Below are 18,192 nucleotides of genomic sequence, written 5' to 3'. Positions count from 1 at the left end.
GGCTCTGTGTGTCACCTGTGGTACGCGTGCCATAGGTTTGCCATCCCAGACTTAGACTTTCAAAGAGCAAATTGTGCAATAATAGCATCAGTGCAACAAATGTTAGGGTTCAAGAAAAATAAATATTGTGAATATATTGAAAAATTGTTTGGCCTGTACTTGATGATTGCAAGAATGCAGAGACCAAGGTAGCAGGAAGTATAGGATCATCTGTTTATTCCATGTGTCTAGAAAGCTAGACAGCAGAAATTTGGGGATTCTGGTATGATACTAGATGCAGACCAGAATTTACTTTTCAATAAGCACTGAGAAATATATATCATAACTATGAAAAATAAAATTTATTGTACTTTTCTTAATTTTGATAAAGTAATAAGATAAAGAGGCTTGAATTTTGGGATGATTATATGAACCTCAAATGAGAAATATATGATGGAAATAAAGTATGTTTAAGAACAAATGGAATATTGTACTGAACAAATTGTTCAAAAATGATTCCTAGCAATTTAACCAAAAATAATGAAAACAATTAGTAATTTAATTACAATTAAATCAAATAACCATACAGCACCCCTCCATGTCAGTGGTGAAATTCAATTTTTTTTACTACTGGTTCTGTGGACATGGCTTGGTGGGTGTGGCAAGGGAAGGATACTGTAAAATCTCCATTCTCACCCCACTCTGGGGCCAGCCAGAGGTGGTATTTGCCAGTTCCCCGAACTACTCAAAATTTCCACTACCGGTTCTCCCAAACCTGTTGGATTTCACCCCTGCTCCATGTTTTGATGACAGTTTTAACTACATATTAAAGATTTTACTAAAACACTGTTTTCATTGCCTTCTTGAACTTCATCGGAGCAAATGCCAGCTAAACATATGGAGTTATGCTAGTCCAGAAGAGGGCTGCAACTGTCTGAGCCCAACTCAAAATCTCATATTGGAAGGAATGTGTGTGACCTTTAACCCCTTCCCAAGATAAGTATACAATATAAGTTGATTTTACTTGAACATGATAGTCTGGAAAAGCTAAGATCAAGCAATCAAAGAATGCATATGTTAAAGCTAACATTCGGAATTCCCCCTATCGAAATTGCAGTGCAGAGATTATAAAAAAAAAAAATTATATGATTGTAAAGGTACTCCACCAGGTGCAAATCACTGCATTTTGACCAACTCAATGCATAATCTCCCTATATAATTGCTAAGGAATTGCCATTGGTAAGGAATTCTGCCTCTTCTTGAGCATAGACTCAAGAAGAGGCAGAAACATAAACAGAGGACGAGGAAGTTCCAAAGGCATAATAAACATAATCCAGGTTTGGCTATGAGAATTGGGCAGCTAAATTTTAACTAGAGCCATTGATTAACCACTAAAGTAATTTAGTTGAAACTCCATTTTAAAACAGGCATATGGTCATTTCAGGAGAAGCAATACTATCACTAACCAGAAAATAGTCTTTGAATTGAAAGGCAGTTATGTTATAAAAGTATTTGTTGCCAGGAAGAAGAGGATAACTACAGGTCTATTCAGTGCATTACCGGATTTCTGCTTAGTTACATACTGTATATACTCGAGTATAAGCCTAGTTTTTCAGCCCACTTTTTGGGCTGAAAAAAGCCGCCTCGGCTTATACTCGAGTCAGTGAAAAATTTGCCCGAAATGGAGGAGAAAAAGGGGCGGGGCCATGCCGCTGGGTGACACTCGTGAATGGCCCAGTGCCCCTGTGAGTTTCCCCTCCCTCTGTGTCAGTTTGCTGCGCAGCGCGCACCGCACCATCCCCCCTCCTCACGTTCTAATGTAATGCAGGGCTGTCTTACGATTCCCCTTCCTCCCCCTCCTGCCGCTCTGCAACGATGTCCCACCTCCTCCTTGTTATGGCAAGCAGCCACATAGCGATGTCCCACCTCCTCTGGTACAGTGATCCAATGATAGGAATCACTGTGCCGTGTGTCATAGGAGGCGGGACATCGCTCCCGCGGCTGCACGGGACATCATCATCACAGCGGGACATCAGCATCATGAGGTGAGTGAAGTATTTCATTGAATACACCGCTAGTTTACTGTTTTTCTTTGAAATAAATATTCAAAAACATTATTGGTATCTATTTTTATTTTTGAAATTTACCGGTAGCTGCTGCATTTCCCACCCTAGGCTTATACTCGAGTCAATAACTTTTCCAGTTTTTTGTGGTAAAATTAGGTGCCTCGGCTTATATTCGGGTCGGCCTATACTCGAGTATATACGGTAAGCAACTAGAAATATTTTTTTCAGAGAAAGAAATTGATGTCTTTTACCCTTATAATGCCAAAATAAGAGGGAAAAATGGATGTACGAGAAATATCCATGCTGTTTTCAGTCTGATTGAATCTGAGCACTTAGGATAATGATCTGTTTGTCATTTTGGTAATGGTAGTTTTTTTTTCAATTTTGTACAAGATAAAACAAGTGATGTTAAAACAATAGGACTCTAATAATTGTGGACTATTTTTCTTACCTAAAATGAATTTAACAGGCTAGGAGATTTGTAAATTACTTTATTGGGATAATTTTACAATCTTAAATTATTATTTGAATTTCAAAGAAGTTACATTGTCTTCGTGTACTTCTTATGAGACATTTGGATTAATAAATTAGACTTCTAAAACATAGGTCTTTACCATTTATGCTGCATTGATAAAATGATACTTCTCATATAACATGTAGAAATAGTGTCTACATTTATAGCTATTGCATTATACAGGTAGTCTTCAACTTACAATTCATTTAGTGACCATTTGAAGTTATAACCATACTGAAAAAAATGACATGACCATTTTTCACACTTACAACTGTTGCAGCATCCCAATAGTCATTTGAACAAAATTCAGACACTTGACAACTTGGTTCATATTTATGATGGTTGCAGTGTCCTGGTGTCATGTGATCACCCTTTGTGACCTTCTGATAGGCAAAGTCAATGGGGAAGCCAGATTCACTTTACAACTGTGGTACTAACTTAACAACTGCCGTGATTCATTTAACAAATGTGTCAAGAAAGATCATAATAAGGGGCAAAATTCACTTAACAAATGATTCACTTAGCAACATAAATTTTGGACTCAATTGTGATTGTAAGTCAAAGACTATCTGTATTTCAAGCAGGTATTAAAACAAACATTAACTTTTCTGATTAATTTAATAATTTACTGAGTTTAAACATGTATTTCAAATGTTATGATTTGTGCAGTTACGTAGTATGGTAAAATGTTGAGGCCTTGGTTTTGAGCCCCCCCCCCGCCAGGAGCACTCTACAAGCCTCCTAAAGGCTATTTATGCCCTTTTTTTAAAAAAAATGGGCCCATTTTTGCAAAAACGGGCCATTTGGGGGAGGTCTGCAAAGTGCAAAAACTTTTTAAAAAAAATTTGCCTCTTCAAAATCTTGGTGTGTCTTATACTCTGAAAAATACGGTACAACATTAAATATTTTTTCAGCTGCACCATCAGAACAACTTCCCAACCTTTACCTATTGTAATAATCATATCTGTTCTTTCAGAATATACAAGTTTTATTATTCAAATGTTTTCTCTTTTTGCCCAGTATATTAATTTTCTTTAACTCTTGAATCCTTCTGCTTCAGCAAACAGAGTGAAATTAGCATTGCCCTTTATCACCAGACAACATATATTGATTATTCAGTAGCCTCTAACACTGAGCACATTGTAATAATGAATCTATGTTTGTGGATACAGACAGCTTTTACCATCGGGTAGAATATTCATGGATGATCCCAATCTTCCACTTTACTTGGTAAGTTCACTATAACGTAACACAACAATTGAATTTATGCATATATCATTTGATTTAAAAAAACAAATAAAAAGTTTTTCATTATTAGTTTCAAACTATTTCTTATAATTTGGAATTGATCTTTTTCCTCCCAGTCTTTTTTCTTTTGCCAAAGGCTTGAATGATAATTTGATAATTTAACATTTAGATTGGTGGCAGGGATATAATTTGAGTCTTCAACATCAAGCTGATTCACTGGCTCAGGGTTTTTCCCCCTCTGAAATATATCTTACACATGCACACTGTCTCAGCTTCCTTATTTTTTTCTTTAAAAAAGAAAAAAAAAACATGTGTATCATGTTTAAGCCTGTCCAATCCCCTTTTAAATCTCAGCAGAATTCAACATGCTACATGGCCTTTTACCCAGTTCAAAAATAATTTTAAACCATATTTCCCCTTCCCCATATTCAACTGAGTTTCTATTCCTACAGTTCATGACTTGTGATTGCAAACTATAGTTTGCTAAATGAGACAAATAATTCAGATTGGTTTATTCAGCAGTTAAGTAAAATAAGTTTGCTTTAGAGTTAATTCCCAATTCACTAAGAATGTTAAAAACTTTTAATTTGTTTAGCATAGGTGCTTGCTGTTTTATAACTATTTCAGTTTATTTTTATTTGGAAGTGCTTGAAAAATTCTTATTTTTAAAGGCAGCACATAAAACCTTAAAAAAATATATGAATAGAATGCTGCAATCTAATTGTGCTTTTTCTCTCCTGTTGTTTCCTGATAAATGAAAGTATGAAAAAGTATTCCACACCCCCCCCCCCTTTTCTCCACTTCAGAGCAAAGCCAATCTTTCTCCTATTCCACTTCACAGATTCTTGGTATAGATTTAAATGCCAATATATAACACTGGGGGAAAAGTGTTGCATTTTCATGGAGCAACTATAATATTGAAATAGACAACAGCATTTTCAATAATGATAAAGCTAGGAAAGTAACTATATGTCAATTTTTAAAAAAATTTCCTAGTAACTCTAGTAAATCAATCTGGGAAATATTTTAGTTATTTGCATCATGCTTTTTAATTAATACCTGAGAAAATAATAATCATTATCTCATGAATACAAGAATGGAGTGTGTCTTGACTGTTGGTTAACTATGCTTGACAGCAATACATGAAAACCAGGCCATCTGCCTTCGTTCTTATAAATTGCCTGTTCATCCTGGGGATTGATGAGACCCTGGTACCAAGTTACAAACTTACTTAGGAATACTTTTAATGTAGGAAAGGTATTGATAAGATAAAGGCCTTATCACACCTTGTTACTTTTGGTTGAACTAGGTTACTATGACTACTGAAAATGTATGCATATTGTTGTTTTTAAAGATTGGTTTATAGTAATGTACGCTGTTCAACGTTATATAAAAGGTGGTTCATTTGAAGCTGGTGTGTCCCCATTTTGGACCTTTCCACCTATCTGGAATCATGATTGGGCCCTTACACCAGGTAGGTTTATCTAGCCTACTAGATAATATGCATACTATTACTGTAAATGTCTCAATTAGCAATGCTTGTCCAAGATTTTATGAAAAGCTTTCCCCAAGATTCTTTAATTCTTAGGCTACTAAACCTATATATTCTGAGCTCCAAACACATGTTCTACTGTTGGCCTACAATTCCTACAATCATTGCAATATGCATGTTTTCAGATCAAAATATTTAGCTGAGCACTATATTTTTGGGGTGATTCCCAATATTGCAAATTGTTTTGCCCATGTTTGTAGATTACATTCATTTTCAAAAGACATGCACACAAACTGATCATCTCACAGACAACTATGCAAGTAGTCAACTAGTGCACAAGAGGTAGATGTTCTTTCATTGGCAATGAAAAAAGACACATTCAAAGAGCAGCCTTAACTTAGCATTCTCTCTTTTTTCTGTTAGTTAACTCACTGTTATAGCGTCTGTAGCTCTCAATCTTTGTCGGTCCCACTTTATACAGAATTGACCCTTCAAAGGCAGACTTTCCTGACAGCAGAATAAAAGAAAAGGAGAGCAGAACAAAAAGAAAGTATAGGAAAATTGAAGTAATAGCAAAAGTAAAGAGAAGAATAATTTTTAATCTTTCTGCATTAAAGTTTCATTAGTAAAAGAACAAACTTATAAGTAATTATAATTTCACTGAATTTCTGAGAGAAAAAAGTCAACACTTTGTTCAGATTATGTCATTCAACGAAGTAAATCATGTATTCTTTCTGAACATTTTTAATGGTCAATAAACACCTGAAGTATAATTTCTGCGCAAATTAGCATAGGGTTGGGATGCGGAGGAGAGCCGCCAGCCGACATTGCCTGGCTGACGGGATCTGAAGGAGGCCCAATCTGTGGGATCTTACCAGCCACTGGGAGGTATGTGGCAGTAGGTGGTCTTGAAGGTATGCTGGCCCTAAGCCATGTAGGGCTTTAAAGGTAATAACCAACACCTTGAATTGCATCTGGAGACCAATTGGTAGCCAGTGCAGCTTGCAGAGGACAGGTGTAACGTGGGTGTACCTCAGTGCACCCAATATCGCTCGTGCGGCTGCATTCTGGACTAACTGCAGTCTCCGAACGCTTTTCAAGGGTAGCCCCATGTAGAGCACGTTGCAATAATCCAGCCTTGAGGTGAGAAGGGCGTGAATAACCATTTGAAGTGCCTCCCGATCCAAATAGGGCTGCAATTGGTGCACCAGACGAACCTGGGCAAAGGTCCCCTTGGTCAGAGCCGATAGATGATGTTCCGTTTCAGCTGCGAATCGGAGGACCCCCAAATTGTGGACCCTCTCTGAGGGGCGTAAATTTTCACCCCCCAGGGTTAAGGATAGACTGTCTAAACTGTCCTTCGGGGGCAGCATCCAAAGCCACTCAATCGGGATTGAGCACAAGTTTGTTCACCCCCATCCAGATCCTAACAGCCTCCAGGCATCGGCACATCACGTCCGCCATTACACTGAGCTGGCACGGGGCAGAAAGATACAGTTGAGTATCATCTGCATATTGATGGTACTTCACCCCGTGCTGTCGCATGATCTCACCCAGCAACTTCATGTAGATGTTAAATAGGAAGGGGTACAAGACTGAACCCTGTGGCACACCACATTTGAGGGGCCTAGGAGTCAACCTTTGCCCCCCGACCAACACCGACTGCGACCTGTCAGAGAGGTAAGAGGAGAACCACCGTAAAACGGTGCCTCTCACTCCCACCTCCCCTAGGCGTCGCAGAAGGATACCATGGTTGATGGTATCGAAGGCCGCTGAGAGATCAAGAAGCACTAGGATAGAGGAATGTCCTCTATCCCTGGCCCACCAGAGATCATCAGTCAGGGCGACCAAAGTGGTTTCCGTGCTGTACCCAGGCCTGAAACCGGACTGAAAGGAGTCTAGATAATCCGTTTCACTCAAGGTCCGTCGGAGTTGAAGCGCCACACCTTCTCAACAACCTTCCCCAAAAAAAGAAGGTTGGAGACAGGACGATAGTTTTTCAAAATAGCTGGGTCCAGGGAAGGCTTCTTTTTGCTCATAATACACAACAATTCTGAATGTCCATCAACAAATTAAGTAGAACCAACTTTTCCCTCCTCCCAAATCTATTTTCAGAGGATTGGGAACCTTCTCCAGAGAGATATTATTGTTTTTTTTAAAAGAGTTTTATTGTATGTGAGCATATTCACGATTCTTTATTCCCACTCCTCTTTTCATAAAAGATGTAATGTATTAGAATATACATTAATGCGCCTTCGGCATTTAGTCATACCGGCCACATGACCACAGAGACGTCTTTGGACAGTGCTGGCTCTTCGGCTTTGTAATGGAGATGAGCATCGCCCCTAGAGTTGGGTACGACGAGCACATATGTGCAAGGGAACCTTTACCTTTACTTTTATTAGAATAAAATGTATTATCCTAATACATTTGCCACTACAGGTAGTACTTGATTTACAACAGTTCATTTAGTGATGGTTTGAAGTTACAATGGCACTGAAAAAAGTGACATGACGATTTTTCACACTTAGGACTGTTGCAGCATCTCCATAGTCATGGTATCAAACTTCAGTTGTTTGGCAACTGCTTCATATTTAGTACATCGGCAGTGTCCAAGGTTCATGTGACACCTCAAGCAAAGTCAGTGGGGAAGCTAGATTCACGTAACAACCATGTTACTAATTTAACACTTGCAGTGATTCACTTAACAACTGTTGCAAGAGAGGTCATAAAATGGTGCAAAACTGACTTAACAAATGTCTCACTTAACTACAGAAATTTTGGGCTCAACTGAGGTTGTAATTCAAGGACTACCACATTTTTCGGAGTAAAGAAGCACCTTTCCCCCTCAAAAAGAGGGTGAAAATTTTGTTGTGTCTTATACACTGAATGTAGCCCCACCCGCTCCCAACAGAGGCCAAAAACGTGAGGCATGGAGGCAGCAACAGTCTGTGGCAATCCCTGCAGCTTGGAAGAGCTGATTGGGGGTATTCCAGCAGTGCGATCCACCCACCAATCAGCTGTGCTGAATCAGGCTGCAATAAGTTCTGAAGCTGACCTGGCTGGTCAGAATTTGCAGCAGCAATCACATTCCGAAAGCACAGTAACTGATTCAGCAGGATTCAAAATAATAATAATATATAATACATTACCAAAAGCATGTTTTTCAAGGTAGCAGTAAATACAAGCAAAACACAAGTAGTTTCACTTTCAGTTCTCGGCTGAGCCAGCCTCCTTCGTGTCTCCTTTTTGCTCACACGGCAAATTTCAGAGTCCAAATAGCCCTCATTGGCTGATTTGGTTGCTTTGCCTATTCATTGGCTGACTTCCTTACCATGTGTCAGCTGAATACCATGGGTGCTGGTAGGCAGAGGCGGATTTTTTTTTCTTATTTTCCTCCCCCAAAACTAAGGTGCATCCTATTCTCCAGAGTGTCTTATACTTCAAAAAATATGGTATTTGTAGTCTTTAGTTTTATAAGCACAGCACAGTATATTTTATACAAAATTAAGTTCAGTAGCATCATATATTTATGAATTAATCAATATGTATTGCTTAGCAAATTTCTCTGTTCAAAAAGCAATCAAAAAATAGAATTACTGATTTTGAGATGTCATTATATCTTCATTATGTCAAAAAATTAATATATAAAAATTACTGAAAAGTTTAAATTCAGGTTTTATGAGATTCTGCATGAAAGGTTTGCAATGATTGAAAAATCTGCTTTAATTTAATCTAGAATCCTAAAACTAGGATTGCCATCTTTTCAAATAGTATAGTACAAATGATAAAAATATTTTAAGTCAAGTCTCTTATTCAATTCAATTTATTACAGTCATAGACCAGATGCCAGGTCAAATAAAAACACTCAGTAAATATACAATTAAAAATCCAAGTTTAAAATAAATAACAGCTAAAATCTATGATAAAATCCAGTCTGTCAATTATACATGGTCTAACTATACTAAAATTACAATCCATAAACTGTGTGGCCCGTAATCAGTTTAATACTAAAAGGGAAAGGAATAAGCAATGCAACTGGTTTCCCACATTTGTTGCATAAAATAGCTATAGTGGATTAGACATGTGTTTCCGATGAATCTGCAGTGCTGCTGCACAGAATCTAGCCACCTGTGTTGTAGTTATGGGCTGTTCATCCGTAAGCAGCCACTGGAGACTCAAATGAAGGTAGAAGACGGATTATATCCTTAGTGTTTAGTCAAGTCTCTTATTAACTTTTATGCTACACAAAGGATAACTGTTAACATCTTGATCTGTCATATATCCATCTCAATTGCATTCTCAAAATCAATAACTCTATTTTTACATTGCTTTTTGAATAGAGAAATTTGCTAAGCAATACATATTGATGAGTTCATAAATATATGATACTACTGAACTTAATTTCATATAAAATATATTCTGCTGTGTTTATCTGAATTTATTTAGGCATGTCTCTCCTGACAAAGTCAATAATTATTTGACTATATTCACTATGGCGAATAATCCATAGTGTCTATTATAAATTAGGAAGAGCCATATTTCAGTTCCATCCTTTGCTATAAACCTCCTTAGTAGCTACTGACAAATCTACTTTTATCTGATGCCATAAATTTACAAGGAGTATATTCAATTAATGATGTGAAACATTTTAATAACGATGATGGGGAGACAGACATAATAATGATGTAAACAAAAAAAAGCTCATAAATATATTTTCATCTAAGTTATAAATTGAAAACAACTATAGAAATTAAAAACAAAGCAGTAATTATGACTGATAAAATATTCTTGGCAAACGTTAATTAATAAATCATTATGGAAGTACTGCAATGCATACAATACTTCAAAAGTAAAATATACTTCAAAAGTAGTTTGTACAGAAATTGTTAAAAAAATTCTGGACAAATTAAACTAAAAATCCCATGGTACAATTTGACTAGCAGTAACAATATAAAAACAAGTTTCATTTAATACTGATCTAAACATACTGGGGAAAATAGCTATCCTTTTATTCTTTTTTATCGAATAGCAGTGAAAGATGAGTTGCATCATGGAAGATGTGTGAACATCACAGTTGACAAAGCAAATTTATCATTGTCCAAAGACACGAATCTTTATAGCAAAGGAAAACATTTGATCCTCCCAGTAGCCGGATACAACATGTCTAAGAGTTCTTGGAATTATAATTCTTCATCATCTGGAGGACCACAAATCCTACACTTCTGCTTCATAATACAACTGAACCACACATATTAAATTTATGGGGAGTTTGTAATAAAAAGTATACTAAGCAATGCTGCAGTACTTAATTTTATATACTAATTAATGAGCCATAGAATACAAAATAGCATACTTTAGTGACTTAAAAATAGAGGATATTTGTAAAGCAAAATAATAAAAATAACATATCTAGCTGTGTCCAATAGCATATACTATTTTTTTAAAATCAAGAATTCAAGAGATCTGCCACCCTAAATAATTAATAGTCTCCTGGCTTAGCTTATTTGCCACAGCCTTGCTAGTGACCACTTTTTGCATAATTCTGAAGACCATTCCTTGGGTTTACTGACCTAAACCTGAGTTCCAGGTACAACAGCACTATTAATAGAAAAAAACAAAACTGCTAAGTGTTAGGCAAAAGAAAAAAAATAAAGCTGTTGCAAATGTAGTATCATTATTTTAACTATATTCCAGCAGTAAACATTAAAAGATAGAAGCATCATTACCAACCATAGTTCAACTGAATTTCTGAATTAGCATTTCAGAACTTTTAGTGATAAAATCTAATAGCAAATGATGACTAAGGAAAATGAACAAAAAGATAATTCAATCAGAAAAACAACAACCAGGGAGTTTAAATATTTGTGGCTTGCTAAACTTAATTTAATACTAATTCGGTTTCACCTGGCATAATTCACTGTACAACTTCTACAAATTTTGTTCATTAGAAAGGAGAAAAAGAAAATCCATTGTATAATGAAAGAATCCAGCCAAAGCTAAAATAAAATGAATGCTTATACGCTTACTCGGTTTTATCAGGTGCTCTTCATAGACAATTCTAGTATCATCAGAATCAGAAAGCTCCTTTATGAAATTAGAAGGGAACATGCCAGTCTTTCCATTTAGCACTCCTTCCCACCAACCTTCTTCTACCTGTGCCAAAGAAGAAAACAAACATAGTGAATTCCTGCTTTTAAACGTACAGTGACAACAACAATTTTAGTATTCTTACATACAAACTTCTAAATATCCATGGACAGTGATGTCATTTTCAGTATCTTGCAAGATTTAATGGTATGTTATGCCATTCATTTGAACATTATTGAATAGAAATAAACCCATCAAGTCCCTAAGCAACTGTTTCGGGATGCTATTTTGGTAAATGAGAGGCTGAAGTTTAAACTACACAAAGTAAGAGGTATAGGCCTTCGAATCTTGGAATACCATAGTAGTGGGCCATATATGGTATTATAATCCATTAAAACAATAACCAACTTTACACCAGTCCATGATTTCAAGGTGCCTCAGTTACTAAGAATATTTGCTAGTTAGCTTAGTTATGTGCTTTCCTTTCTGTCCAAATCTGTTATCCATACTTGATAGCTTTCATTTTGATTATAATGATACATTCAAGATAGCTCAATTGCCAAAGAAGAGTAAGAACCCTGACTTTAACACAATGTACAGGTATTCCTTGACTTACAACAGTTTGTTTAGTGATCATTTGAAGTTACAATGGCACAGAATAAAGTGACTTATGACCATTTTTCATACTGATGACTGTTACAGCATCCCCATGGTCAGGTGATCAAAATTCAGATGCTTGGTAACTGATTCATATTTATGACGGATGCAGTGTCCCAGGGTTATATGATCACTTTCTGCAATCTCCTGACAAGCAAAGTCAATTTGCCCTCTGAAGGCTTCCTTGAAGCCTTCAGAGGGCAAAAAACAGCCCAACATGCAAACCGGAAGTTCAGGAATGGACTTCTGTTTGTGTGTGAGGCTGTTTTTCGCCCTCCAGAGACTTCAGGGAAACCGCCTGAAGCCTGGGGAGGTAAAAAACCACCCAATGTACAAACCGGAAGTTTGGGAACGGGCTTCCAGTTTGTGTGTTGGGCTGTTTTCACCCTCCAAAGGGAGAAAAATGGCTCAATGGACAACCCGGAAGTTCCCAAACTTCTGTTCCTGAATTTCCGGTTTGCGTGTGGGGCCACTTTTTGCCCTCCCCAGGCTTCTAGAAAGTTTCTGGAGCCTGGAGAGGGTGAAAAATGGACCTACTGAGCCCACCGGAAGTCAGAAAATGGGCTGTTTCTGGCCTTCAGAAGGCTTCCGGGGAGCGAGGGAGGCCATTATCGCCTTCCCAAGGCTCCAAGAAAACTGTGCGTGCATGTGGGGGCAGCAGGGAGGGTCACACGGACATGTGCAGGGGGCCCTGTGTGTAGGGGCATTACATTATGAGGGTGGGCATATGAGCGAGCGTGATAGCACGCACGCGCATGCATGCTTTTGGCACCTGAGGCGTTGTTGTGGTGAATATTAAAGTAGGTTTAACACTTTCTTTACAGACACTATAACAAAATTTTGATATAATTATATTGTAAACAAATTAGCCTACAATTATGGCAAATATCCTAATAAAACATGCATTATAGCTTAATGTTTAATAAGAGAGAGAATGACATTATATTTTTTCCCTCTTCCTCCCTCTGAACATATAGACTGAATAATACAGAACAATATAATTATATTTAGCAGCAAGACTTAACCAAACTATAATTAAGATATTTAGTTAAAGAATAATTAATCCATCAACAATTGATTCAGGTAGTCATCCAAGGATTATATATCGGTTTACTTTATTAGCTTGTTAATTAACATTAAAGAATACGTTTGAGTAACAGGTATTCTGTTTGAATGTGTGCCAGAATACTTAATGCCAAAGTTAGCATGGGATAAATTGTAATGACATTCATCTGCAGCTTCATAAACCATGGTATGTGAATGACTGTACCAACATGTCAAATGGCCAATATAACTATCCACCCTGTAGCTCTCACAAAAGACTTGGGTTTATCAGTGATTTATTTCCTATGTTTTATGTAGCAATTCATTATACTGGTTATACCTATGTACAATAGCAAAAATAAACTCTCAAGCCTCATATTTCTGTCTGGACTCATTCCTCTTTTATACTTATTTTTTTTAACTTTATAGACCATACTATTGTTTTAAATATTCTGTTCCAGTATTCCATCCATTCAACTATACAGTGCAAATCCTTTTTTGTTTTGTTTTGAATAACAGTTCAATTATTATTTTAGACATTAGTTTAAATGTCAAACTCTTTAGATTGGTACCTTCTTGTTTGGTACTACATAATATTACTAATAAATCAATACAGGATATTATCTTTTAATGTATGCCACCCAAAGTCTTCTAGTGTAAGGAGCTGGGTGTGTGAACCCCTTATTGGGATTGGAGGGGAGAATTTTGCGTTTATCCTTACCCTCAATCAATAGGGGGGTGAGTGAATCCCCAAAGAGGGTGCCCCTGTATATGGCTCAGAGGCAAGGTGCTATTTATGTTTGACATCTGTTGCCACTGTTGTAGCCACAAAAGTCTGCGTGAGGCTACCAAGGACACCACTGCCCTGGAGGCAAACTGAGTAGCGCTCAAAGTGGCGTCTGCGGTGAACTGTACAGCAGCTACAATCTTGTTCAAGTCCTGATGGGCCCTTGAATCCCCGACCGGGATCCACCCCTGTAGCTGTTGTAGCCAGCTAAGGCTTGAGCGGGGAAAAAAGGAAGCTGCTGTCGAGGCTCGCACTGCTCAGGGGGCTGCCTGTCCTCTGGCTTGAGTGCTGCAACTGGCAGGTCAATTGTTGGCCACAACAGTGCCTTGTTGAGGTCATCTGCAGCGTTATAGAAATGAACATCATTGGTTGACGCAGCTGGGCCGGAAGTAGGAGTGGACCACTGACGCTGAATAGTATTGACAAACAGCTGCGGGGCCAGAATGGTGTCGATCTCCAACTTGTGTTCAGTAAACCAAACACTGGTCTGCTGGGACTGCGATGGGGGTTCTTTCACTGCATGAGTCCCAAGCTCTGAAGCCGCCTTGGCCTTGCATAATAAGGGGGTGAACAAGTTAGATGGAAAAAGGCCCATGTAGGAGGATTTATCAGTGACGGGACCCTCCTCATCCGACAGGTCGGTCTCCCTGATTTCACCCTCATCCGAGGAAGGGGAGGGGCTGTGGTCGGGTTCTGGTAGCCGGGAAAGAGCTGTAGGTGCCGGCACCCCCCATGTTTGGGATGTGACCCGGGGGGGCCCAGCCTGCAGCCCCGAGGCTCTCTCCTTTAGTCCAGTCGCAATCCCTTTTTTATAACTTCTGCTATAAAGTCCTGGTAACTAGAGGGCATGGCTGGCATGGCTGCAGGGGCATACGAGGCTGGCAATGGAGCCAGGTGCTCTTCCAGGCGAAGGCCAGTCCCAGTTGGGGTAAAGGTGGCTTCCACGCTCCTACCCTGGAAATGTGGCCCAGTGGTCCTCCAAAGCCCTGATGTGTTAATTGGCAGCATCGGGCTAAACGGACCTGGATTTAAACAAGCTGCAGTGGTGGCAATGGACTTGGCTGCAGCGGTTCCTGTGCCTCCTTCTTTTGGGAGGAGGTATTCGAGTGCTTACTGTTGGAAGAGACCTTGGATGCCTTCTTAGTCTTTGAGCCCTTACTGCCTGAATACAAGCTCTTGTGAGAGGTCTTAGCCTGAGATGAAGCTGCCCTGGTAGGGGAAAGAAGGGCCTTCACTGTAGCAAGGAGACCAGGGTCAGATTCAGCAACATTCCTGCCAGTGCCCAAGGAGGGCTCAGGCACACCATCATCGGCCATGCTGCCACCAAGGCAAAGGAAGGCAAAAAATTGTGTCCGCAGATGTTCGTGGGCACTCTGGGCTCCGCCTCCTCTCAAAATGACATTCATATCTTTTTTAAAAGCAGCCGAGGCCCCTCAGAATGGCATCGAGCCTCGCAGAGAAGCGCCCGTGCACCCTTACAAATTTTCGGCTTGTCAGGGCACTCATGATTGTCCTGGGCTCTCCCTTGCGGCTCACTGCTCTTTTAAAGCAAGGGCAGCCTCACACACACCTTCAGAGCCGCTTCGGAAATCTGCGTATTGCCCAGCCACTGTGCGGCATTCCGGCCTCTCCCCCTGTCTCTGCAGCTGTAAGTTTGAAAGAAAATGCTAACAGTGCACACTGCCCATTATTCTCTGCCTCCCAGGCGCGGCATTTAAACTAGCAAGGGAGCAGACTGCTCCTTGTGCTGTTCAGGGGGGAAGTGCATGGCCTGTGGGCAGCAGCCTTGTGCCCCCAAACGTCCAGATCCTCAATGTTTGGATCAAGGATACTCACAATTGTTCTTAAGAATCAAAAGTTCTGAATCTATTAAAGTTTTGACCAAATAAGATTAAAAAAAAGAAGGATAACACGACTGTCCCAAAGTGGACTGAGTCGGAAACTGGGTGGTGCCACTCATGAAAGCGGGTTATATGGTGGTTAATTAATTAGTAATCAGACTCAATCCAATCAGAGCACAAAGAGTGTCAACCCATGCATGGATGCTATCTCCACCCTTATTGTGAATAAGCAAGCTCAAAAAAAGAGAGGCTAATTCACAAATTATTGGAAATGTGCATAGATTTCCATTTTCCTAGTATTTTTCCTACACCATTATGACAACAGAAATAATAGGAGTCTCTTTTGCTTTAGAAGGGTGCTCTGCATCTTCTCACTGAATGTATTTATTTTACAATTTATTCATTAAGTATGATCAGGAACTGTATTCAAAATGTAAGAGAAATTTGGATGCTGCAAAGCTCAAAAGCACTACTTACTTCTCCCACTACGTCAATGATATCTCCAACTTTCAACTCCAGTTCATCTTCATTTTGAGGCATATAACTGAAAGCCACTTGACATCGTCGCCGTCTATTTCGTTCACCTACAATTGAATAAGATCCCAATATTAATTTTAAAGTGAATATTTAAACAGATAAGAGGTGACAGAAAAACTGGATTTTACCCCTTTGAACACACATTTCAGTTCAACTTAGCACACTATTTCTCAAAGCCATAATGAAAGTTAGGCAAGTTGTAATGACTACTGTATGTCAAGCTGATAAATGGAATTTGTCCCTAGTGTGAATCTTTCTAAATGGTACAAAATTTGCTAGAAATCAATCTGTGAGGTTTTTTATAGTGTCTGTTGTGGCCCACCATCTGCCAGGGGAGCTGGCGGCAGACTCAGACAATGAGGAGGTTAGGGAGGAACTTGGGCCAGTCCTGGAGTCTGGGGAAAGCTTTGATGGGTACTCTGTGTCAGAGGCAGAGATGGGACCAGGGCCATCTGACATTTATCAGCTGCCTTCAGAATCAGAGATAAGTGGGGCAGAAGAACAGCTGGAGCCTGTTCCAGATGTGAGTATGCGCAGAGCTGTCAGAAGGGAACAACTAAGGAATGGGTCGACTCGGAAGTAAAGGCACAAGTGGATGCTGAATGTCCCCTCCCATAGGAAATAAATAGGAGCAAAAGGGGAGTGGTGTTTACAGGAGACAATTAGTTTGCTTATTATTGTGAAGATTTGCTTATCTGAGTTTGTACCTCACAAAAACTCCTTGCCAGGTATTTCATTTTACAGCGTTGCAACTGGAAGTTCAGCCTGGTAACTATCCAAGGACTGATGAGGTCTGTTTTTGCAATTAAATCTTGAAAGGCTTATTACTGGGACTTTTCTGGATGTAAATGCCAGGAATTCACATTAACCAAAAAAGGGGGGGGGGGGGCGGGTGGACAAGGAATCTGTTTCGTGATTCTGTTAAGCCTGGATCAGAACAGTATCTTGTATAATGACTTGCACAACTTTTTTTCTGAGATGCCTTCCAGTCTAGCTTATAACCCTGCAATTACACTGAAATTTCCACCCAAGTACTAACCAAACCCAGTCTTTTTTTTAAACAATTTTTATTTGTTTTTGAACAAGGACAAAAAAAAAAAAATCTTCCATTACAAATTGTAGAAAGTGTGTCAGTTGGTTACAGTATTTCCATGCATCTCTTCCATAGTCATCAACTGCTTTTCATATCAAATCACATATTTTAAATTCACCTATATTCATGTATATCACAATTATTATATCTCAACCTTAATTTGACTATAATTGTTTTACATCTTTTTATATATAATATTCAAAATCTAGAATAGAATTATATAACATTCCATTAAATCATCCTGAGATGATTTAAATGTCCTCTCATAATCTCCATGTGTTGTTTATATAAAATTTCATAATATCAAACTAATATATCTATATGTATTGTTATCATTATTAATCATTATTTAACTATAGCTATTGTCACTTTATTTTATACATACTATTAGTAAAATAAATTTAGCTTAATTTTTTATTATACATTTTAATTGCATCAACCTGTATCTTTCCATTAATAGTATGGTCTTACATCTCTTGCCATTTGTAGCATTAATGTTCTAGTTACTTTCTTAATAAATCTTGTATAAACTTCTCTTGGCAACATGTTATTCCTTTTGTATCTCATAAAAGCTTGAAACCTAACATCTGTTCTTTCCATCGGCTTATATTTGGTTATCGCTAGTGTTTCTGTCATGATTTCTCTCCTTATCTCCATCAATTTTTCTCTCTTTTCTTCTTCTGTGCTTTGAAATCTGGGGTAGAGTTCCAATCCATCCATCTCCCCTTTCCATATTCTGCTCTTGCCATTACCAACCACGCTCACTTTGTTGTCAGTATCCACCATTTTCTTATCTCTTTGCTCATTTTTTTCTTCCATCTTTTGAACTCTGTCCTCCACTTTC

The 18,192-nt window shown here is 38.5% G+C and overlaps 1 protein-coding gene across 5 annotated transcripts in view; it reads right to left on the bottom strand.

Annotated features, from left to right (window-relative positions):
- The window catches only part of SH3KBP1 (SH3 domain containing kinase binding protein 1), a 206,266-nt gene that overhangs the window by 98,796 nt on the left and 89,278 nt on the right, over positions 1 to 18,192 (bottom strand). For 4 of the 5 annotated variants that reach the window (XM_032226591.1, XM_032226594.1, XM_032226595.1 and 1 more), the window contains 3 exons: positions 16,196 to 16,302; positions 11,329 to 11,455; positions 5,732 to 5,806 (listed from right to left, as the gene is read on the bottom strand). In XM_032226591.1, the coding sequence (XP_032082482.1) occupies positions 5,732 to 5,806; positions 11,329 to 11,455; positions 16,196 to 16,302 (309 nt within the window). The remainder of the gene's footprint in view (positions 1 to 5,731; positions 5,807 to 11,328; positions 11,456 to 16,195; positions 16,303 to 18,192) is intronic. The other variant, XM_032226592.1, reaches the window with a different exon arrangement.

This window comes from Thamnophis elegans, chromosome 11 (genome assembly GCF_009769535.1).
Source record: "Thamnophis elegans isolate rThaEle1 chromosome 11, rThaEle1.pri, whole genome shotgun sequence".
NCBI lineage: Eukaryota > Metazoa > Chordata > Lepidosauria > Squamata > Colubridae > Thamnophis > Thamnophis elegans.
Note: the sequence above shows the minus strand (reverse complement) of the source record. Positions and strands in the feature narration are given on the sequence as shown.